Source organism: Canis lupus, chromosome 5 (genome assembly GCF_011100685.1).
Source record: "Canis lupus familiaris isolate Mischka breed German Shepherd chromosome 5, alternate assembly UU_Cfam_GSD_1.0, whole genome shotgun sequence".
NCBI lineage: Eukaryota > Metazoa > Chordata > Mammalia > Carnivora > Canidae > Canis > Canis lupus.
The window spans coordinates 74,019,711-74,044,457 of NC_049226.1; the positions used below are offsets into that span (position 1 = coordinate 74,019,711).

The window sequence follows — 24,747 nt, forward strand, 5'->3', positions numbered from 1 at the left end:
ATGGGTAACGATGAGGAGATGACTTCCTTGAAAGGTGGGTTCAAGAGTGGCCACCTTCTCAAGGTTTTCCTGGCCACACATCAAGCAAGTTTCACAGTGGCCCTAGCTGAAGTATCTCTAATGTGTGTCCTCCTCAAAGGCAGCAGAATGCCTCATATTTCTTTGTTTCCAGAGTCCCCGGCATGCATCAGGCCCACAGCAACATACAAGTACTCAAGTAACATCTGCCAAATGAAGGAATATTCATGAGTATTCAAAGAGAGGTGCTGCCCGTTTGAGTCCTAACTCCTTTCAACAAGTGGCCAAGGGGTGCTCGAAGTAAGGGACACGTTGCTGGAATGTGTACGTAGACCTCCAAAGATGCTACACTTTGATTGCTAATAGTTCTTAGGGCCATTGTCTAACCAAACTGTCCTCCAGTAGCATGGCCAGTTTCTTAAGAGCTTGGAGAGGCCTGAGCACCAATCTCAATTTCACCACTTCCACCTGTGTCTTTGGACCAGCTCCTTAGCCTCTGTAAACCTCCATTTCCTTGTCACTAAAATGGAGGCTCTGGTAGTACCTGTCTCACAGGGATGTTGGGAAAATTCATGGCAGGTAAACACCTACACATGATGCCAGGTACATAGCAAGTATCCAGTAAATGCTTACATTTAAATTTGCGCCTTCTCTTAAGAATGCAGAAGTATGTGATACATTTTAGGAAGACTGCCATTAAACGGGAGTTAAAAATAGTTTCAGAGCTGTGATGGGAAAACTGAGCTACCCATAAGCTCCACTTCTGTGAAACAGCCCTTTTTCCAACATAACCAAATAAATAAAGCATCACCACGTAACAATAAAAGGAATTCCTATCTCCCAAATCAAGCACTCCATCTCGTTTCATGCATATATTAGCTCACTGTGTTCTCCTTTGAGTGAAACCCTATGATTTCCCAAGACCCTGATGGAGAAATGCCAGAAGAAATTACTTGACAGTTCTGTAAACATACTAGCCCCCTGGAGAAGGTTTCATCCTAGATGCTTGTAATGCTATTCAATCGGGCTGCCTTCTACCCCTATCCAGCATGAAGTGGGCACACTGATTATAAATTGAGAGCCCAGCTACTCAAATTCAGTGAGAAGGGCAAAGTAAGACTGACTTTATTTTTTTATTTTTATTTTTATTTTTATTTATTTGTGAGAAATAGAGAGAGGCAGAGACACAGGCAGGGGGAGAAGCAGGCTCCCTGAGGGGAGCCCAATGCAGGACTCGATCCCAGGACCTCGGGATCACGACCTGAGCCAAAGGCAGACGCTTAACCACTGAGCCACCCAGGGCGTCCCAAGACTGACTTTATAAGAGCCCGTAGCACCCCACCTCCGCAGTGAGGCAAGCAGCAATTCTGTCAAGGGCATGGAGAGCGCTGCCCATCTTCAGGAAAGCACCGTGAAGTAGGCATATCCCAGGGGACGGTGATGAACAATGGTTAGCGGAGTACCTCTACATGTTGTACCAGACCTATTTCCAACTGCCTGCCCACACACCTGCTCCTGATAAGGACATAGCTAGCATTTACCGAGAGTTCCCTTTGTAGCAAGAATTGTGCTAAGTGCTTTACTTTCGTTATTTAAGACCTAATCATAATACTACGAGGTATGAACTATCACCCATTTTTCAGATGAGAAAACTGAGATGAGCAAGTTGAAGTAATTTGCTTAAGGTCACATTTCTAAAAACTGTCAAAATCAGGATCTGAATGCAAGCAGAGTCTAGAACTTGAGCCCTTACATGCAACACCTCTTGTTTTTAAAAGATTTTATTTATTTATTCGTGAGAGACACAGAGAGAGGCAGAGACGTAGGCAGAAGGAGAAGCAGGCTCCTCGCAGGGAGCCTGATGTGGGACTCGATCCCGGGACTCCAGGATCACACCCTGGGCCAAAGGTAGACGCTCAACTGCTGAGCCACCCAGGCATCCCAAGATTTTATTTATTTATTCATAAGAGACACACAGAGAGAGGCAGAGATGTCGGCAGAGGGAGAAGTAGGCTCCCTGCAAGAACTTGATGCAGGACCTGATCCCAGGCTCAACCACTTAGCCACCCAGACATCCCCATACCACACCTCTTTATGGGAACTTCGCCCACTGCCCTTGCTGAAGTGACATGTCCAAGGGGCCACGCTTATAACTTATCTTTCTGACAGCTGATTGCACCAGTGGTGGGCCCAGTGTTGGAGGAACGGCCATTCCTACTCTAAGCAGGAATCCATTGCATTGTATGAAATAAACGAGCTGATCTAAGAACTGAATGTTCTCTCAAAGACTCTGAATTAGGAAGCCTGTAGCAAGAAAACAACTAATCAGAGAGGACGTCAAAAGATAAAACTGAGCTAGAGGGACCTACTGACCTACACTCTGGGGAAGCATAAGTGAAAAAGCCAGTAGGTAGGGAAATTAAAAGAAAAAGACAAAGAGCCTCAGAAGCAACCCAACAGCTTGCCCCCGGATGGGCTTTACAAACTTCTTTGCCAAGTTGCTAAGAATGTGAAGGTCCAGTCTCCAGTGAGGCCCAGGCCCAGCGAGCCCCCTGCCCTCCGATTTCCCAGGATTCTTTTGCTACTCCACACCTGTCTTTAGAACAGAGAACCTCTTTGTTTGGGTTACGTGTGCGGTCACTGTCTCATGAAGCCAAAAGACAAACTAAAACAAATACCGTAATCAATAACCCTAAATCATCCAGCGGACAGACATTATTGACTTCGTTTTTTTAAAAACAAAACCAGTAACCCTGTGTAGAGATGATAAGTTATTTGCCCAAGGCCACACAGACAGTGAAGAGTGAAGCCATGGACTTAAACTGGGGTCTAACACTTTTCTTTTGCCAACCTATACACCTTCTTAATTATAGTTTCCAGTATTCTCTAAGATAATTTGATCTTCACTTAGAGATTGTTTTGGGATGGCAGTGACTATTTTCATGACCCGGCCTCACACAGGGGCTAATCTTCAGATGTCTCTCTTATCTAATACTTATATGGCTCTTAAACATTTAAGATTGTTGCAAGAAATAAAATAGTGCTGGAAAGTGCTTGACATAGTATTCTGCTGGATAATCTTAGCTTTCTCAAAGATTAGTATAATTTTAACAAAACAGGCCTTAAGTGTTTCCTCCCATATTCTTATTCAAAGCCCACGTTTAAATGGTTATTAACAAGACATTGGATCGTGAAGGAATGAAGACAGGTTTGACAAAGGGACCCCCAAAACCTCAAAGCAAAGGACGAGAGATGTTATAGAAGACACAGGGAAATGTGGGGATAGTCCTTTTAAAAAAGAATCCTCTGTTACATCTGAACCGCATGGTGCAGTTTGCAGTGTGCTTTCATACACATCGAATTAGACCTTGTAACACCCCAGAAAGGCACAAGTACAGATGTTATTATTCCCATTAAATAGATGTGAATAACAAGATTCCTTAGCAAGCAACCTGACTTGTCAAAGACAACACAATTAGCACATGGCGGAGCTGAGACTTGAACTAAGGTCTTCAAACTCCTTGCTTGTTGTGTATCCCATGACACCAAGAACTCTTAGATACAAGTAGATGCGGCCGTCCATGCATGCAAGGGCCTTGGCCGAGTCTCCGAAGCCCTCCCCAGCTCTCCCACGCTGTTCACTTGGCGCTCCTTTGTCCTGTGCACTCCCCTTAAGATATTATCACATCAAAACTTAGGTAAGTAAATAGGGGGGTTACCTGAGTGGCTCAGTTAAGCGTTTGCCTTCAGCTCAGGTCATGATCCTAGGGTCCTGGGATTGAGCTCGCATCAGTCTCCCTACTCAGTAAGGAGCCTATTTCTCCCCCTTTACCCTTTGTGCTCTCTCACTCTCTCTCATAAATAAATTTAAAAATCTTAAAAAAAAAAAAAAAAAAAAAAAAACTTAGGTAAATAGGAAGGAATGCTTGGTGGTTTTAGGAAAAGACATTGATTGGGGATGCTTAGATCCTATTTAGAAGGGAGGCAAAATACCATGACCCCTATCCTTTATTTTCTGTTATCTACTAAGTGATGGATGCTAACCTTGTAACGTCTCATGAGAGAAGTTTAGCTGTCTTCTTTTTATGTTCTGCTAGAGTCAACAAATATTGCTCCCCTGATGATGCTACATCCATTAAAGCATGGACCATTTCATTCTCCATTTTGTGCAAGAGGAAGGTCAGGCCTGGAGAAGATAAATACCTTGTGTATGACAACTGGGGTACGAGCCCTTTTCATATGACTTCCAGCCTTGCGTTGTTGACCACTAGGATAGTCGTTCTGTTAACTGTACACCATGGTGGACTACTATGTATTCCTGTCCTCAAAGCTCATGTCTGGGAGCTGTCCATTTCTTTTAGATATGCTAATATCTTGAAGAAGACACAAATTATTTATTACAGGACACCACTAAGTGGATGATGGAAGAATCGGCTATGGTTTATGAAGTTTCCAATTTGAGATAAAATTGGCCCAAAGATGTTTAGCAAAGAAGAGGCAAGTAGATATGGAGAAGTTCCACTGTCTTTTATTCCCTAGGTGAAAGGAAGTGGGGAGGGGTTGCTTATACGAAAGGATTGTAGATCTCTTGTCTTTTAGTTCCTTCCCCCTATTGTCAGTACTCTTGAGCATTGGCCATGGGAATCCGAACATCGTCCGACCACAACACAGAGAACAGTACCATGAAAACCTCCCTTTTCCAGCAGCTTACTTCTGTTGACACAGATCAGTAGAAAGAACCCCATCATATATTCTGATCTCACATTCAATAGAAATCCCAAGTATTGCCTCATCATTGGTTCAATTAAGAGAGAGATGGCCAATCCCCTTCAGAAGCCTATTATTTTACCTACTAGGGAATATTGTTGAGTATATCATGTGTTACAATATATATTTGCTTCTTTATGAAGACAGAGGAACTGTTCCTCATACATAAGCACAAGGACTGATTTGTATGGATCTTACGGTCCCAGAAGTTTATAAACTAATGGTATTCCTTTCTTTGCATTGGCTAATAGGAAGCTGAGCCAAATTTGCAGCCCTCCCCCTGCCGCCACCCAACTGCAGAGCTTTATGGTATTCATTCTGTCATCCTAACACTCAACTTCATCTTAACTTTCTGAATGCTTTGGAGTTTCTTTAAAAAAAACAAAAAACAAAAAACCTTAAACTCTATGATAACACATCTCAAAACTTATTATGTATCAGAATTCCCCAGAGGGCTTGTTAAAATGCAGATTGTAGGGCCCCACTGCTGAGTTTCTGACTCAGCAGGTCTGGGGTGAGGTCCAAGACTTTGCATTTCTAGCGAGTTTCCAGGTGATGCCGCTGCTGCTGGTCTGGGGATGCCACTTAGTGAACGACTGCCATATCCTTTCTTTTTAAGCTACTTCAAGTCCTTTTTGGAATGAGGCAAGGTAAAAATTAATAGACGATGATTAAATAGATAAGAAAATGGAAAGCTCTCTCAATTGTTCTCTAGGGCACTTGAATTTTTTGATCCCAGTCCAAAGGATTATATGTATCCTTGTGAAATGTGGTCTTATTAGATTAGCTTCATCATGCCAATTTGTCTGGCTCTTTTTTGGATCCTAATTCCTTCATCCAAAATATTGGCTCTTCCTCTTGAATTTGTATCCTCTGAAAACATGATTATCATGCCACTTACATCTATGCCCTAACTGCTGATAAAAATATAGGTTGTCACGTTCTTGGTGACTTGGGGTATTTGTGAAGATCATGGAAGATGTCATGGGAGGGGATCTAAAACACAGGAATAGCTGACATGTCTTAAGTTTCTTGAAATCATGAGCTCCTACGAACCTCTCCAAGACCTTTGAATTTGTGTGTAACAAGTACTCACCCAGTAAGACCATGAGACCTTGGTCTTTGTGGGTGATGGCAGTCAGTCCCCTTCCTCTGTAGTAGTAACTGCTGACCACAGAGGGTGCAGCCTGATAGAGCCTAGTACAGTCATTTTCTGGGTCACAAGTTAGATTATTATGATGTTCACTTATATATATATATGATTTTTTTTCTTTTTCTAAAGGTGTATATCCTGACCCAGCAATGAGTCGCTTTAGCCCACACACATATTCTCATGTGCTGTTAGGGTTGAGAAAAATCGCTCTAGTAGCCCAAAGCCAGCTGTTCCCCCAAAGAACAGATGTACTCTTTCTGAAAAGGGTTTTCTCATAGGGATTTGTGACAATTGGAGGGTTCCCCCTCCATAAGCTGGCAGATATGTAGAAACCCCTATTCTAATTTCTCTGATGATAGAGCATGGGGACAAAAGGGATGATCTGTGGCTACTAATTGTGGCTAGATAACATTTATGGGATACTTGCTATGTAGCAGGCATGGGATTGAGGGTTTCATAAGCATAATTTTTACAGCAACCATAACAACGCCAAGAGATAAATCCCATTACCACATTTTACAGAGAATAAAACCAAGGCATGTTGAGGTTCACAAAGCCAAGGTGTAAAAGCAAACAGTGTGAGTCCAAAGGCTGTACTTTTTGCTACTGTGCTTTGCTTTCGAGAGACCATCACTCAGTTTTCCCAGTTACAGAGAGAGGGCTTCTCGACTCATCTGCCACAATGAACACTTCCTACATCCTGAGCATATTCTAAGGACTGGATATACAGAGGGAACAGGGGGCTGCAAGATTATAAGAGCTGATTACAGTACGGCGTGATGGGTGGCTTCACAGAGGTATACACAGAGTGCTCACACAGCCACCAGGACATTTGCTATCCCACAAGGTAACCATGAAATCAGAACACTGACCCCTAGAAAAAATTTCCCAAGGAATTGTTCTAGTGTTCCTCTGCAAGCACTAAAGCTAAATTTAGGTCCTTAGCATTAGCTTTCTGACTCCCCCTCAAGTGAGTTGCTGCAATCCTTGAGCTTTAGTTTATTCATCTCACAAATGGGGTAGCAACACGCTCACCCTATGGGGTATTGGTGTGGATCGTATGCGACACTACATGTAAAACAGAGTGCCTCACACAGAGTAAGTACTCAATAAATGTGAGCTGCTGTCATTGTCACCACCATCCCCCACTCCCACCATCACGACACAAAGAAGTGTCACAGGTCAGGTTCCTTGGGAAGCAGACTCTGAGCCTGAGATTTGCATGCAGGTGTGATGGGGGGAGCTCTAGGAAACAACACAAGGGGTGCTCTCGTGAGGCAGTTGGGCTGGGCGGAGGAAGAAGTTAAATACTGACGTAGTAGTAAAAAAGACTCCATCTGGCCATGGAAAGTTCCAGAGCTAGGATGGCCCCTCGAGTCACCGTGAATCAAGGCCAGGAGACTAGGCCTTCATACCCTCACATCAGCTTGTCATGGGAGGGAGTGCAGCCTTGGCCAATGCCTCAGCAGGGATATAACTGGGAGCACTCAGCCACCCTCAGTCTGGGTCCTGGGTCCTAAAAGATGATTCCAGGTGGTGTACCCAGTATCCACTACGAGAGGGGTGGCACATTCTTCCTTTTCCAGGTTTTATTCCCTGTGGGCACAAAGCAGTTGTCACTGATGGTGAATATTTATGGAGCTCCTTTGCATAGTGGCCCCTGAGGAGGAAAGTTCTGGGCGTTTTATAACTAATGCAGAGAGGGAGGAAAAGAGAATGAGATCTTTATGCCCCAATCTGAGAAAATAAGAGGAAAGGGAAAGGCAGGAATTGAAGAGATCAAAGCACCAAGGAAAGGACAGAGACTGAGAAAAACAAAAAAGGTAAAAGGCAGATGGATTTTCAAAATACATGCAGGTGGGACACCTGGGTGGCTCAGTGGTTGAGTGTCTGCCTTTGGCTTAGGTTGTGATCCTGGGGTCCTGGGATCGAGTCCCACATGGGGCTCCTCGTAAGGAGCCTGCTTCTCCCTCTGCCTGTGTCTCTGCCTCTCTGTGTCTCTCATGAATAGATAAATAAAATCTTTTAAAAAAATACATGCAGGTAAATCGCTTGGGAAGGTCCAGGAAAAATAGGAGTTTGGGGCTTTCTATGGGTCTGTATGAAGTCAGAGGTTACAGGATACTGGAAGCTACGTGGACATGAAGGAGAACGCTGTCACACTCCAGGGGGGAAGTGTGGGATTTGCTCGGCTTGGGGAGCATCCGTGGGCACCTCCGCCAGCTCCGGGAAGAGCGAGAGGGCCACACGTGAGGCTTTGCTCTGAGCAAAGGGGGAGGTGTGCCTTCTTTATTCTGCACTCATCTTGCTGTTGCGTATGTTCATCAAAGCATTTAACTCCGAATCCAAGGGGGGCAAAGAAGCAGATGTCTGAGCCATTCCCTCATCTCCCCAGAGCTGACATTTTTGTTTTTGTTTCTTCATCTCAGCTGATAACTTGAGAAAGCCCAGGACAATAGGCCTTGATCTCAGAAAATCTTGCTTCCAAATTCCCCACCCCCACCCCTTTTTTTTTCTTTTTGGGCTTGTGTAAGCACCTGTTTTGTTATCTCAAGACTGATACCAATCTGTTGGGGGAGGGCAAAAAAAAACCCCACTCATTGTCTAAAACAAGGACACCTTTTATGCAAATCTCAAATGGCACCTCTCATTTGAAAACAGCCAGAACTGTCCTGGATGGACCTCAGGATAGAGAAGCCACCCGTGTTCCATCAGTGGTTGGAAGGGATGCTCAGACCCCCTTCTTCCCATCGCTGGCCTGTGGTTCCTCACACTGGCTCCCTCAGTGTTCCACTCCACATGACCCTGCCCACCCTCTCTAACCACTATTTTTGGATAAACAGACCACTGTGGCCATTGAAACATACGAGGTTCTCTGACACATCTGATGTTTAGTTATCTACCATTTTGCTAATGAAGTAAAAAATCCTATCGTTGCCCCATCCCACCCCCAGAGCCCCATAGCCACAAAATCTGGAGGATGATGAGGGCCACAGTTTGGGCTAGCGTTGTACACGTCTGTTCTGTTCCCTCTGAGAGAGGAAATATATTCAAGCCATATGTCCCAATTAGTATTCAAACCACACTTCGGTAGTATTCCAAACATGGAACAAAATGGCCAATGATTGAGAATCTAAATATCAAGAGCCAGCTTTCAACAGAAGCAGACAAGCATGGTACCAATGGGTTTAAAACAAGTTCTGCTGGATGCCAAGACTCATCCCTTGATTTTTGGACCTAGAGTTATTTATTTACTTGTAGCCTCTCCTGGGGACACAGCAGGTATTTGTTCCTGAGAAGGTTCCAAAAAATGGTTAAAATCTCTGGGTCCCATGTTAGACGTTGACCAAGTCTTTGACTTCAAACAAGTGCCTGGCAGGGATTGGTTATGTAGAACATTCAATCTAATTCGATTGAAACTCAGCAGCCCCTCCATGGCTTGGGGCTTGGCTCAGCATTAATGTTACCACGGTGACAATGGCAGCTCTGCTTCCCAGGAGTTCAGAGATCAACAAATAAGTGACTACATTGTGTGACACTCCCCCCTAACAAGAGCAGGTACAAGGGTCATAGCTAGAGAGGGCAGTTACTAACTCGCTTTGCAGGAATCAGAGAGGTGTCTCCAGGAAAGTGTCACTTAGGAAAAGGGTGTCTCCTTTGCTCCTGTTCTCCTGACCTCTTCTGCTTCATCCCACCTCTCAACGGAAGGAAGAAAGCAGTGTCAGACAGTACAAAGCAGTTCCTGCTTGACTTCTCACTGGAGACCCAGAGGGGCAAGGGCCCCACAAAGAAAAAGTCCATTTTCGCTATAACATGACAGTTATCCTCTAAGTCATTGCTACTGATAAAAACAATGTTTAGTATAACAATTGTTTCGTAGGGAAAAAGTGAGCTGAAGACAAGAGCAGCCAACTGTCCAACTGAACATTCTGCAGCAGTGGAAATATTCTGTACCTGGCCTGTCTAATTTAGAGGCCACTGGCCATATGTGGTTACCAAACACTTGAAATGTGGCTAGAGTGATTAAGGAACTGAACTTTTAATTTAGGCTAATTAATATTTAAATGTAATTAGCCTAAGAAGGAGGCAGTAGCAGAGTCACTACCCTGCTGCCTTCCCCATAGACAATGTGCAGCTCCAAGGCAGAAGAGTTTGTCTTAAAATCCACCTTTCTCATGCTTAGCACAGGGCATGGTCTGGTCTTGCAAAAACCATTCCTCCACTGAAGGTGTCTGTAGGAACATAGGAATGACTCAAGCTCTTTCTTTCCCTCTTGCTGAAGGGAATGATCTCAGCCTTGTTGTGTACTTTGGTGGAGCAGGAAGGAGGTAAACAGAGGATCAAAGTCCTGATGTGCTTTAGGAAGAGTAGAGATTTACTTCTGGAAGATAAAAGAATAGGCGTGAAAGGTGAGCAGAGATAAATGTATAAGACAAGAGATCCAAGGGTAGGATTTGAGAGTCTGGAGGTGTTTGAAGAGCACTGGGGGCCAGCCTGGAGGTTAGCAGGAGGCATGGGGGGATGGAGATGGGAAGAGGACATTTTTGGGAGGCTTTTCTCTGTAGCACAAATGGATCTAGCACTGGTGTTTTCCAAAGGACTCAACAGAATTTGACAGTGCTTTGAAATTATATTGGAAGTTGGGCTTCTATTCAAGAATGAACAGACCCACCTACGTCAAGGATACAAAAGGGGTAAAGAAGAATAGGAAATGCAAAGACAATGTTAAAAGAGCAAAAGCAAGAAGTCGAGTCTCCCACAAGTGCTGCTGCTGGCTGAGGACAGAGAGGATGAGGGGCTCCAAGGGAGTAGGAGGGTGAAAATCACCTTTGCTGTTTATTTCCTATGGAGGAGGAGTCCCAGAGGCAAGGACTTGTCTGCAGTCAGAGAAGGCTCTCAGGGATCCGAAAGCAGATAAACCTGGAAGGAATGTTTGGGGAAGGTGGGCACATTGCTAGCTGCATTTCACATCCTGGGTTCTGGCTGCAGAATGTGGGCTCAGAGTTTATTATAAAGGTCCCCCAATAAGTACAATGTTAGTGAGTCTAGTGGGGAGGGTAAAAACATGTCCACTTACAAGATCCTTCAGGCAAATCAGAAGAATAGTGATAATAGTGATAATAGTTCATCATTAGTTGATGAACTGGGTATAGTATAGACAAATGAAAAACAATTGTTTCTGATCTTAGACAAGGAATTTAAAAAAAACGAAGTCTGTAACTTGATGGATAGTCCATTTGAAGAGGCACCTATGTCTGCATTGGGAGGAAGGAGGGGGGACTACAGAGTTACAGCTTGAGAGCCTCATCAGAGTTCACTGTAGAACTCAGACTGTCTGGGCCAGTGGAGCTGCCACTATGGATCATGAAGAGCAGCTAAGCCTTCTGGGTAAAAGAAAAAAGATTCATCCTAAGTGAAATGTGAGTTGGAGAATATAAGTAATTCTGGGTGAAACCACCTGTGGCAATTCAAGGCAGGGAAGGGCTTGCTTCTGATATGAGGTATATGCTACTATGCGAATCACCCGTCATCTCCAGGGGGGCTAAGTCTAGGACAGAGCAGTGGACAATGGGTACAAAATCCCTGGAGAGGGAGAGAGAGAGAGAGAGAGAGAGAGCGAGCCCTGGCTCAATCAACATCAGCTCTCTTTGTCTAATTAGTTGTGTGATCTTGAGCAAGTTCCCACACTTCTTTGATCGTGCATCTTCATCTGTGAAATGTTTGGTATCCTAGAAGTTCCTATAAAACACTTAGCATAAATAATAAGAGTCATTATGATAATAGCGATGAGAAGTAATTAACGAAAGAGTGTTACATTTACTAGCTCTGAACAGCAGAGGCATGAACACATAAGGTAGCATATTGATGCTTTTCACCTGTATGAAGTAGAAAGGGTGCCATGGTCCAAGCAGAGGGCTACAGCACCAGGGATGGAGAAGAAATGGGGAACATAGTGGGGTGGCTCCAGTGTACAGTAGGAGGGATGGAACAGGGCAAAAGGAGGGGGTCAGAATCAATGGGGCAACCAGGAGAACAGTTTGTGAGTGTCAGGGCAGCACCCCCTAGGAAACCCCTGCACCCACCTGGCAGGTGTCAAGGCGGGGGGGTCCTGATACCTACTAAGGAAAGTAGGAGCTATCATGGACATACTCTTTGTTTTAAAAAGACTAGGTTTTCCCCTCCAGTAGTTTGAAATAACTGATTTATTTTCCAGTGTTACTGAGCTATAACTGACATATAACATTGCTTCAGGTGAAGACGTACAGCATAATGATGTGATATATGTGTATATCGTGAAATGATTGCCTCAGAAGTTTGCTTAAATACTGTTTGAGCATCCAGGCTGCTGGGGCCTGGGTCCCCTGGTAGACAAACAGCGCAGGAACACTTGAGTAAAGTGCTCCAGGAGGAATAATCCCCAGACACAGCACCGAGGGTTCTCTTTAAGATCCTGGGCCTCCAACACTTGAGGCAGTGGGATGTCAAGAAGGAGAAAATTATAGACATCTTGAGAAGTCAGAGACCCACATTTCCCAGCCTAGGGAAAGTAGTTATTAGAGAATTCAAAAAGCCAACATCCAGTTTCAAGAGAACAAATTGTATCAAGAAGACGTAAAATCAAACCATCTGAAAACATTTGGTACCCTCCTTGGGTGTCCTCTCAAGTCTCCACTAGAAGCCCCACATGCTGGAGAGGAAGTGGAGGTGACAGAGGGGAGCTAGAAACCACATTGGCGTGGACCAGCTGCCCCCATATTAGGAAAGTAAATACTACTGGTATTTGCAAGCGACACAGCAACTTCTGCAGAAAGTTGCTGCAACTTGTGCACCTAACGTTTGAGGGAAAGTCGGTAATGTATTCGTTCATTCCCCAGACATTTATTGAGTGCCTACTGTTAACCAAGCATTAGGCTTGATATTCAGCAGTTAAATGATAATAGAACAAGTTTCCAGAATTCCCAAGGTTACCAAAGAGATTTAAAAGATAGTGGGCCTTGGATAGAACTAGAGGGTATTTATTATGCTGAGCAAAGTAAGTCAATCAGAGAAAGACAATTACCATATGATCTCACTCATATGTAGAATGTAGGAAACAAAACAGAGGATCATAGGGGAAGAGAGGAAAAATAAAACAAGACGAAATCAGACAGGGAGACAAACTATAAGAGACTCTTAATCATAGGAAACAATCTGAGAGCTCCTGGAGGGGAGGGGGATGAGGGGATGGGATAACTGGGAGATGGGCATTAAGGAGGGCACATGATGTAATGAGCACTGGGTGTTATATAAGACTGATGAATCACTGACATCTACCTCTGAAACTAACAATACATTATATGTCAATTAATTGAATTCAAAATTTTTAAAGAAGTAAAAAAAGGACAATGGGCCTCAAAGTTGAAAATACATATGTCATTTAGATGATTCAATCACTTTGTGCTAAGAATATAAGGTCCTAGGATAGGAAATGGAGCTGGCTTCTCCAGTCCCTTCTCTGATTCGTCACTTTTTGTGGTGAAGTTCAGTCACCCATTCCCCGCGGTGGCTACCATTTTGACCAGTTCAGTGTGTTTCTTACCCTTGTCTTCTGATAACTGCCCTCCATTCCTTTCAGAGTATATACCCACCCCCCAACACACACATACACACACCCTTCATGCGTTCCTAGTAGAGCAATCAATCATGATGTTCTATTCTTCTAGGTCAGGGTTGGAGGGCATGAGATGCAAATGTTGCCAAGCACATCATTCCCTTGGGCCAGGCAGAGAGAGGAAGAGAGATCCAGAGGCTGGTATGTGGGCCATTAAGATTCCTTCCTTGATATTTGAAAATTGGGAGAAAAAATTGGGGCTCTGCATTGAGCCTTGCTACACTTGCACAAGGCATCTGGGGCAGAAGGCCACCATCTCTCCAAGTATCAGGAAGGAAGCTCATTGCAGGAGAAGCACATGAAGCTACCTTGTGAGAAGACAAAATAGGGAAGTGAAAAGAAAGGGGGGAGCCTAGAAGTCCATGATGGTTGGCAGAACTGAACTAAAGGAAAAAGAAATCAGAGCAGAAGTGACTGGTCTTCTTGTTGAAGATCCATGAGCTTGGCCCAGCTTCTGGCACACAGGAGGAGACAATACATCTTGGCTCTGTTTCCTCTCCTGTTCCTTCAGAAATTCACCTGATTCTTCTTGCGTATCTCATGGCACATCCTGTCTGGACCACCTTTGATATCAGTCTTGTGCCCTTTGGAATCTGAATAGGGACTCCATCCAGAAAGCTTCATGAAGTCTGGAGGGACTTTTTAATGCCTTATTCTTTGCATCTCCTCCTTCCCATTAATATATATTAAACATATACTATATGACAAAGACTTAATTCAAATTACAAATATTAAATATGCCAACATCATTGCTAGATACTTTAGACATATTTATCTCTTTTTACCTTCCCACAAAGAAAATACCCCATAGGTGCTGTAAGTATACCCATATTACAGATGAGCAAACTAAGGTAATAAAAGCCAAAGTCATTTTCCTAAGGTCAGACAGGTCGCTAAAACAATCAGATCCAGGACTCAAAACCAGTTCTGTTTCATTTCAGACATTAACTATTTTATAACCAAAAAGCACACTTCCTCCCATCCAGTCTGGGTGTGTAGTCAATGCCAGCCCAAGAAATGAATCATTACCATTTCCCTCACAGAAGATAACTATCCTACATTGAGCTCTGGGGACTACAGCCATTTAGACAAATCGGGAGTAAGAGGGCCCAGTGCGTTCACTTCCCAAGGTAGGTCTGCCTGGGAAAGCACTGTTTAGCACACCCCCGGTCCCGAACAATGGTAGGGATGAGGCTTAGCTCAGGGATCAAGGGTCACTGACAGAATGAGATTGCGGACAGAAGCTCCCTGTGTGTTTTCATCAAGAAAATATCACGTTCAAAGATGAAACAGCCTCTTTCCCTGAAGCACGTATTTTGTCTCCTGGGCCTTCAAACATTAAATTTCCTCATTTTAATACCATGGCTCCAACTGATTTTCTGTGTGAGATCACACACAGAGGAATCAAACTAATTTAAGATTACACGCCTGTTGGCCTTTTCCTATGAAGAGGCTCTTCTTGTTTCTAATTAAACTTTTTCTTCTCTGACAAATGCCAAGATGCCAAAAAAGACCCCTATTAAGAGAAGTGCCAGGAACTTGAGGTCATAGGGGTGTCATTTCCCCATGCCTGGGTGAGCTCTCTTGTCGGTGGTAAATGTCAGTGATGTGCCCAAAGGTTGTGGGATTTTGGTTCCTCTCAATGAGAGTGAACCAAACTTCAGAGGCTGGGCTCTTCGGTACACCCCACTATCCTAGAAATCCCTGCTGCCACCAAAGGGTGGGCATGCAGAGGGCTGGTGTGAGGGTAGCTGTAGATCAGTCCAAATCCATTCCAACCCTGGGGAAAAGATTCAAAAGCCAGCACCTTGCTCCTTGGTACCAATGTAGTTTGGCAGGAGAACAGCAAAGCCAGGAACCAGAGGATGGCATCAAGTTTCCACCTGTCTCTTACAGCTTGAGCAACTGAGGAAGGAAAATAATCTTTCTTGAACACTCCTGGTGTGCAAGGAGCAGTCGGGCCTTGATGGACTCTCAGCTGGTCCTCATAACAACACTTAAAAGTGGGTATAATTCAATGAGACTGAAGAAAGAGAAATTAAGGAGTCAATCCCATTTACAATTGCACCCACAAGCATGAGATACCTAGGGATAAACCTAACCAAGGAGGTAAAGGATCTACACCCTAAAAACTACAGAACACTTCTGAAAGAAATTGAGGAAGACACAAAGAGATGGAAAAATATTCCATGCTCATGGATTGGCAGAATTAATATTGTGAAAATGTCAATGCTACCCAGGGCAAGGTACACATTTAATGCAATCCCTATCCAAATACCATGGACTTTCTTCAGAGTTGGGACAAATCATCTTAATATTTGTGTGGAATCAGAAAAGACCCTGAATAGCCAGGGGAATATTAAAAAAGAAAACCAGAGCTGGGGGCATCACAATGCCGGATTTCAGGTTGTACTACAAAGCTGTGGTCATCAAGACAGTGTGGTACTGGCACAAAAACAGACACATAGGTCAATGGAACAGAAGAGAGAACCCAGAAATGGGCCTTCAACTCTATGGTTAACTAATATTCGACAAAGCAGGAATGGCTATCCACTGGAAAAAAAAACAGTCTCTTCGATAAATGGTGCTGGGAAAATTGGACATCCACATGCAGAAGAATGAAAGTAGACCACTCTCTTACACCAGACACAAAGATAAACTCAAAATGGATGAAAGATCTAAATGTGAGACAAGAATCCATCAAAATCCTAGAGGAGGACACAGGCAACACCCTTTTTGAACTTGGCCACAGCAACTTCTCGCAAGATACATCTATGAAGGCAAAGGAAACAAGCAAAAATGAATTATTGGGACTTAATCAAGATAAATAGCTTCGGGATCCCTGGGTGGCGCAGCGGTTTGGCGCCTGCCTTTGGCCCGGGGCGCGATCCTGGAGACCCGGGATCGAATCCCACATTAGGCTCCCGGTGCATGGAGCCTGTTTCTCCCTCTGCCTGTGTCTCTGCCTCTCTCGCTCTCTCTGTGTGACTATCATAAATAAATTTAAAAAAAATTAAAAAAAAAAGATAAATAGCTTCTGCACAGCAAAAGAAACAGTCAACAAAACTAAAAGACAACCTACAGAATGGGAGAAGGTATTTGCAAATGACGTATCAGATAAAGGGCCAGTATCCAAGATCTATAAAGAACTTCTTAAACTCAACAGCAAAGAAACAAACAATCCAATCATGAAATGGGCAAAAGACATGAGCAGAAATCTCACAGAGAAAGACACAGACACGGCCAACATACACATGAGAAAACGCTCCGCATCACTTGCCATCAGGGAAATACAAATCAAAACCACAATGAGATACCACCTCACACCAGTGAGAATGGGGAAAATTAACAAGGCAGGAAACAACAAATGTTGGAGGATGTGGAGAAAGGGGAACCCTCTTGTACTGTGGGTGGGAATGTGAACTGGTGCAGCCACTCTGGAAAACTGTGTGGAGGTTCCTCAAAGAGTTAAAAATAGACCTGCCCTACGACCCAGCAACTGCACTGCTGGGGATTTACCCCAAAGATACAGATGCAGTGAAACGCCAGGACACCTGCACCCCGATGTTTCTAGCAGCAATGGCCACAATAGCCAAACTGTGGAAGGAGCCTCCGTGTCCATCGAAAGATGATGGATAGAGAAGGTGTGGTCTATGTATACAATGGAATATTCCTCAGCCATTACAAACGACAAATACCCACCATTTGCTTCCATGTGGATGGAACTGGAGGGTATTATGCTGAGTGAAGTTAAGTCCATCAGAGAAGGACAAACATCATATGGTCTCATTCATCTGGGGAGTATCAAAAATAGTGAAAGGGATTAAAGGGGAAAGGAGAGAAAATGAGTGAAAACATCAGAGAGGGAGACAGAACATGAGAGACTCCTAACTCTGGGAAACAAGGGGTGGTGGAAGGGGCTGTGGGCAGGGGAGTGGGGGTGACTGGGTGACGGGCACTGAGAGGGGGGCATTTGACGGGATGAGCACTGGGTAATATGCTATATGTTGGCAAATTGAACTTCAAATTAATTAATTAATTAATTAATTTTTAAAAAGTGGATATAATTACCAAAGTGAGGATATGGGCAGGTTGAAAGTACTGTTCGCTTAATGTCACACAACCATGGTGTGGTAGAGTTAGGGTCTGAACTCAGATCTTCTGTAGCTTCTCGCTCTTTCCACTTCAGCTCTGAAAATACGCATGATAACCTCACGGAGTTATGAGCATCTTATGGGAAATGGAGGATAATGGGCTTTGTTGCTACAAAGATGGTGCAAGTGTAGGGTAGGATGAGCACGATTCTCAGCCATCACTCCCTTTGCCCGTCATGGGTAACCTGCCGTTGGTTTCTGATGAGTGCCGATATAACTAAGATCGGGCTGCTACTTATGGGAACCTGCTGTAGGCCGGATGTTCTATAAAATGTTCTGTACTTCCTTTTTCTATGAAATAAAAGAAGCCCTACTTCTGGGCTTCCTTTCTTCCTTGAATTGCTGGGAAAGCAAGAAGCCCATTCCATTGTTGGATGAAAAGCAGACATAGTCACTGACCCCAGCTCTCATCAGGGAGGACACAGTTAATGGGAAAAATGCAAACTTTCATGAATAAAGTAAGATCCCTCCAGTAGCATCTCCATCTCCTCATCACCAAGTGGGGCTCAATGTGAGTCAGCACAGAGTCATCCTTTCCTGTCAAATCCTGATATCTCTATCCAACACAGAGTGATTCAGAACACTTTGTTCCAATCTCCATGCCAGGCTCCTGGCTTGGGTATTACAGGACCTTCCAAACAATTTCTCAGTTTTACAAACATCGGTATCACTTAACCTTGTGCATTCTATTCGTTTATTTGCATAAACACAGGAAAGATAATATTGGCCATATTTCATTAGCCTGGTTTTATCAGTGACACTTTAATCCTATGTTGTTTGGGGATATTCTACAGTCAAGTTGTCAATGTAGCAATAGCCCAGTCGAGGCAAAGGGGGCAGAGGAAGGAATCTGAATGTCTTGAGTGGGTCCAAGGAGTGGTGACTGTGTTTAATCAGCACAGATATTCTGGGTCAGCAGCCATAGCAATTTGATCCAAAGTGGATCTCCAAAGGGTCCCATACATCAGCAGTGGAGGGAAAGTGGATGTGGTTTGGAAACCCAATGGCCATTTGGAGGGGGCAAGATGGCACTGTGCCATTTTGAGTCTTATCAACTTCCAACCAGTCAAATGCACGCATGGTTCTTTGTATTCTTGATTCCAGTCTTTGTGTCTGTCTGCCTCTCTGTATTTCTTGGTCCCTTACTCTCTCTGTGTCCTTTCTCTCTTGTGCCTTTGTCCCTGAGTCTTACTGATTTTCCCAAATGTAAAGAGTCGAGGAGCCCGTGGACTTGGATTAGTTGTTTGTGATCTTAACATATCTCTGAATGTCAGTTTCCCATCTTTAAAATGAAGATAGTAGTATTGATCTTGTTGAGTCGTCATTAGGTAAAATGGAACGAAGTACAGAGCAGGCAAGTCAGTTTGTGGCTCCTCACGAGTGCTCAGCCAATGTCAGTTCCTTCCCCTGGCCCAGTGCACTCTACCCCTCTGACATGTCGGAATCCCACTGTGTGTTGGCTTTCCTTTAGTGTGGCCTGCCCTCAGCCTATTTTCAGATCAGCCAATAGAGCCATGACCGGCTGGGACCATTTTTCATCCAACTGCTCTCATTCTAGCCTCTCTCTGTAAATCAGTCTGGGAAAATAAATGTCCCCAATCCATTAGTGCCTTTCCATCACAAGCCAATTTGAGCCACAAACCAGACACGGCTTGTTAATGGCCACTTAAATATATTTCTGCAGCCCAGCCTAGAGACCCTCAGCCTCAAATCCTCCTAGCTTCTGTCCAAGAGAAGTCCCCACTTTGACAAGACGCCAAAGGCATAGACCTGACCCTTAGCAGTTAGTGTGGGGTACATGCCTAGTTTGCCTAGAACAATTCTAGTCTGCTCCTGCTCCAGAGTAATTTTTTTTTCCAGAGTAATTATTAATCAGTGCCCCTTTACCCCAAAAGTTCCAGTTTGAATGATAACACTGTAGACGGTAGCTATGGAAACCAAGAACAATGGTTTAAATAATAATAGCTATCATTTATTGACCACTTGCTATATGCCAGGCATCACCAAAAAGGTCTTTATACACTGTATCTCATTTCAGCTCCATGACAACACTGTAAAGGGAGGTGCTATTATCATTTCTATTTTATAGACCAGGAAACTGAAGTTTAGAGAAGTAAACAACATGTTCAAGGTCAACCAGCATAGAGAGCCATGTTTGTGCCTCACTCAGATCCCTTTTTCCTGGGCAGTACACCTATCCCAGTTGGGGAACTGCTGGGAGCGTTGGTGGCTCATGGCTCAATGCAGTGCCCTAACCCCCCACCCTCTTCCAGAGGAATGGAGCTCAAACAGAAGACACCTTTGCCTGAGAGGCTCCATGCATCCACTGCCCATACCCGACTGACGACAGGGGGTTGGGGTGTGCAGGAGGCACAAAGGCTTCCCCTATTGCTTCAAGGTCAGATTGACTCTATGGTACAATTCATGCTCCAGAACTCCTGGTGGGGTCCAGGGGAGATGAAATCCTTGCTTAGCTCCTTCCTTGTCTTGTTCCCCTTGCTCCCATTCTCCTGAAAGCACCCCCTCAATCAACCACTTAAAAAAGCACCCGTCTCAGGCTCTGCCTCTGGGGTGCAAGACCCAAGACATATGGTTAGCAAGTGGCAGGGCTGGGACTCATGTCTAGGAAGGTCTCACTCTTCATCACTGAGCAAATGTAACATGACATTGCCTATATTATATACATGATTTAAATGATGGCCTCCAAATTACCAAACTGTCAAGAAATAAGTCATATAGGCATAGATACTACAACCATGATGACAACAGTCACAACAACTACTACCTATTTAGTGCCAGTCTCTTTCTTATATCTGATCCTCTGAACAACGTGCGGTTCATTGTATTATCTGCATTTTGCAGTCGAGGCGTGGCAAGATGGAGAAGCTGAGATGTGTCTGTTGAGGTCACACAGATAGGAAGTGATGGGGCTTGGGTCTACATCCAGATCCTTCTTCTTCCAAAGGCCAAGGGCTTTTTCCGCGTGGCCACTTAAATCACTTGCTATGTAAATTGCTCGATGAATGGGTTCCCCATCAAAGCTGATGCTCTTGTAACAAATTAGAAGACTCTGCAATCCCTCCCACCCTACACTCTCCGAAGTGGTTCTTTTTAAGCTGCATTTCACCATCAAGTCTCCATTTGAGGAGAAAAGCCCTATTACTCTGGGAATAGCCAGAGAATGTTCTCTTAAGTTGGACATAAAAAGATCAAAGAAGCCATATTCTGAAGAAAGGAAGGAAAGCAAGCTTGCATGCCAAAGGTCCAGAGAGGTAAATCACATTTCCTGTGGCTCTTTCACGGAGGGAGACCAAATGGAATAAAAGGAAAACAGTAGAGCTTTAAGGAGAGACAGGCCAAGACTCAAATCCTAACTGTACTATCTGTGTGATGTTTTTAGCAAATTACTCAACATCTCCAAGCCTCCATTTGCTCTACCATAATACCTATCACATTGGACCATAAATGGGAGGGAGTAAATGAAATAAAATATGTATTTCCCTGTACCTCCTCTCTTCCATTTCCACAAAATTTATAGAGTAACCAACTGGGACCTTCATTCCAGGTCTGAATAATACTAGTTAAGATGGACTATGCTTTATCCCCAAACAGCATATCCTACTTGATGATAAAAGGTTTCCATTAAAAATAGAGAGCAGATAAAAGGGGGACCTTCATCCAGGAAGCCATCAGCTGATTCATAAAAATACAGAATGAGTCATCCTGGCTCCCAAGGCTAAACTTACAATCAGTCGGCATCTTTGGCCAGCCAATCCTGGCCCAGAGGAGGAGGAAAGGCCCAGCGGGCAAGCTTCACAAACCTACCTCAATCCCTCCTTGCAAACTGATTAACTATGCTTCCAGCTTAGGGAAATGAAAATCAACCTGGGCCCTTTGCAATACTGGATCCCACTTGTTCCCGCATGCCTGGTTGGCTTCCTGAACAACTAGGGTGGGGAATCTGCAGTGATTCTACTGTGTGCATGCATGCGTGCGTGCGTGTGTGTGTGTGTGTGTGTGTGTGTGTGTACAGCTCCGATAAAGAACAGGCTTGTGCATCTGGCTTTGAAAAGCAATCTCCTGGCTTTCATCTTGACATGTATCATTTCAAAATGCTTCAGTTCCCATCAGCATCTATGCAATTAGCATAAGACTAGAGAACCCAGACCTATTTGTACTGCAAATGATGCTCTTTTCTTTAAAAAGTAGTTTCAACACTTCCACTCTCTGAACATACCCTGGATGGAGGGTCATAAATTATATACATACACACACACACACACATATAAGGAGAGAGAATTTTCAATACATAGTTTTAGTTTTACGAGGCAGACGTCCTTCCAACAGCAAGTGAAGAAATTAAGGACTCAGCAAGCCCGATCCAAGCATCTTTTCTCACTCCATTCATTTAGCAATAACTTGGTCCCTCAGCAGGAACTGATGCTGGACATACTGTGTGCCAAGCACTGTGCTGGGCATTGGGGATTTATTTGTGCAAAGGGCAGACGTAAGCTCTGCCTTCTGGGACCAATCAGCTTAGTTCACAAGAGTTAACAAAATAGAACTGTACAGGATCCCCCAGTTTGCAAAAGCCTTTCCCCGTACCCTGAATTCCCAAGAGTCATGTTTAGAGTCAACCATGACCGGCTACATGTATGAGGAGTGAGTCAGAGACCAGAGCCCGCTTCTCTTGCCAGCTGCCTTCCAGCCTGGCAAGTGAATCCTGCACCTGCTCTCAAAGCAGTGAACAGGAGAAGAATCTCCTTTGCATTTCTCTTGCCTCTCTGCATATGGTCCTAGAGTTGGGGTTTGGGGTCTAACCTAGGAGCAGTAAGCTGACTGCTGCTTTCCAGAGCATTGTCTACTGGGGACTTTAAGACACAGACATGAGAAAGGGTAAATCCATCTCACTACGCTGGGAGCAAGTGCCCCGTAGGTGCTTCCTACTACTGCATAAAGAACTCAAGAGTGTTGGATCCAGGGAACCCTCTGGGGTGAGCCCTCCCTCCTGGAACTTCAGAGAAATGATCATCTAGTGACAGCACACGGAAAAGCTTGCAGGGGGGAATCCTAGCCGGGCAGGAGTTCCCCCGGGAGGAGCGAGTGGGGAACGTCAGGACCCTCAGATGGCTGAGCTTCCTTTGAGAAGGGGGCACAGGAGTCCTGAGGAGGTTGCCGGCGGTTGGTTCTTCCACTTTGGAGAGGCACGGAAGATGCCAGCGGGGCAGAGGGGGCCCTGGCCTCCCTCCTCGCCAGGCCGGGACTCCCGCGCCTGGCCGCCGGCTCGCGGGCCCGGTCTCCCCACCGGGCAGACCCCGCACTTGCCCAGCCCCGGCTCGGGGGCCAGCGCCCGCGCATCCGCCGCTCACAGGGTTGCGGGATGGAGGAGCAAGCCCCGGGCGGGCCCATCGGGAGCGGCGGGGGGCACCGTGGGCGCCTTACCCCGTCCGGGCCCCGGTCTCCTCGCCTGCAACGGGGGGCAGAGATGGTACCCGACTCCCTGGGTCCCAGAAGTACTAAACGAGACCGCACGCATACAACTCTAAAATCCAAGGCGGGGCACAGGGGGCCGGCGGTGACGATCACGGTCGAAGCGGGGCGTCCAACTCCCCCTCCCGCGGCCGAGCTGCCCTGCCCGACGGGCCCCGGGCGCTGGGCGCCCCCACCGGGCCCCCCTCCCCGCCCCGCACCCCCGCCCCGGCTCCGGCTTGCAGGGGGCCGGGGCGACCTCGCGGCATCCTCCCCGGCGTGGGCCGGCCGCGGGCTGCGCGAGGCCCTGCGACCCGGGCGGGGCGCGGGGGTTGGGGGTCCCCGCGGCCGAGGCTCCGCCACCCCCGCCCCGCGAGCGCCGAGCGCGCAGAGGGAGACGCGAGCGAGCCGCGGATACTGGACCAGGCTTTGACGCGGATCTTGAGCTCGCCGTCCTGCGGCTCGGGCATGGCCTTCCTGGAGACCCGCAGCTTGTTGAGCCCCCCGAAGCCGGCCAGCAGCACGGCGCGCATCTCCTGGGCGTCCCCGAGGCGGTGAGAGCCGCCGCCGCCGCCCTCCGCAGGCTCCTTGCCTGCCTCCTTCTCGATCATCTGCTCCGTCTCCTCCGCCTTCTCCGCGCCTTCCTTGGCCATGGCGCACCGGGGCGCGGGGCGCACGGGCTGCGGCGGCTGCGGCGCGGGGGCTCGGCCGGTGTCCCGCGGGCTCCTCCTGTTGAATGCGGGATGCTCGGCGGTGCAATGGCTGCAGCCTCGGCGAGCGCGCCCCGGGCCCCAGCCTCCGCCGTAATCCTCGCAAGAGCCGCGCCCCAGCCCGCGCCCCCGCCCGCGCCCCCGCCCGCCCCGCCCGCCCCGCTCCGCGCCTCCCTCGCGCGCCCGGGCGAGGCGACCGCTGCGGCCCCGGAGCCCGTCTCCAAGCGGCCCGTTGGTCGCCGCGGCGGGGCCCAGATTTGCCGAGGCTCGTGGGTGAACACGCAGGGGGCGCCGGGTCCTCCGCGGTGGGCGCAGTACTCTGTTATTTACGGCACAGCCTCGGCGCCTCGAAAGGGACAGAGACGGTCGTCTGGGCCTGGAGGGCGCCTCCCCGAGCGGGTGGCCGCCTCCCGGGACCCGGTGCCCGCCTCGCCCGCCGACCTCACCCGCCCGAGCCGCGGGGCAGGCGGGAGCGGGAGCGGCCTCCCAAACCGCAGGGGCCGGCTGCAAAGGGGAAGAGGTTCGGGAAGCGGGAAACGAGAAATCTCACCGCCCCCCCCGCCCCCAAGAGTCCAAAGCGGGGTCTTCTCCCTCCAGCCCCTCGGGGTCAGGGCAGATGCTCTTCACCAGGCATCACCGGGAGCCGCGTAGGACGGCTAAGTCTCCCCACCCGCACCCTTGCCGGCCATCAGAGAGTCTTCAGAAAAGAATTCTGTACCTGAAAGGGGTCCTCTTTGTGTTTTGACCACCACAAGATCCATGTGCACACCCTCCCCAACACACACGCACACACACACACACACACACACGCAGACCCCAATAACT

At 46.5% G+C, this 24,747-nt stretch overlaps 1 protein-coding gene across 1 annotated transcript in view; it reads right to left on the bottom strand.

Moving 5' to 3' along the window:
* Nucleotides 1-23,956, bottom strand: part of VAT1L (vesicle amine transport 1 like) — a 147,156-nt gene extending 123,200 nt beyond the window's left edge. Inside the window, exon 1 of the mRNA XM_038538248.1 lies at nucleotides 23,636-23,956. Coding sequence (XP_038394176.1) covers nucleotides 23,636-23,865 — 230 coding nt within the window. The 5' untranslated portion in view covers nucleotides 23,866-23,956. The remainder of the gene's footprint in view (nucleotides 1-23,635) is intronic.
* Between the last annotated feature and the right edge of the window lie 791 nt (nucleotides 23,957-24,747).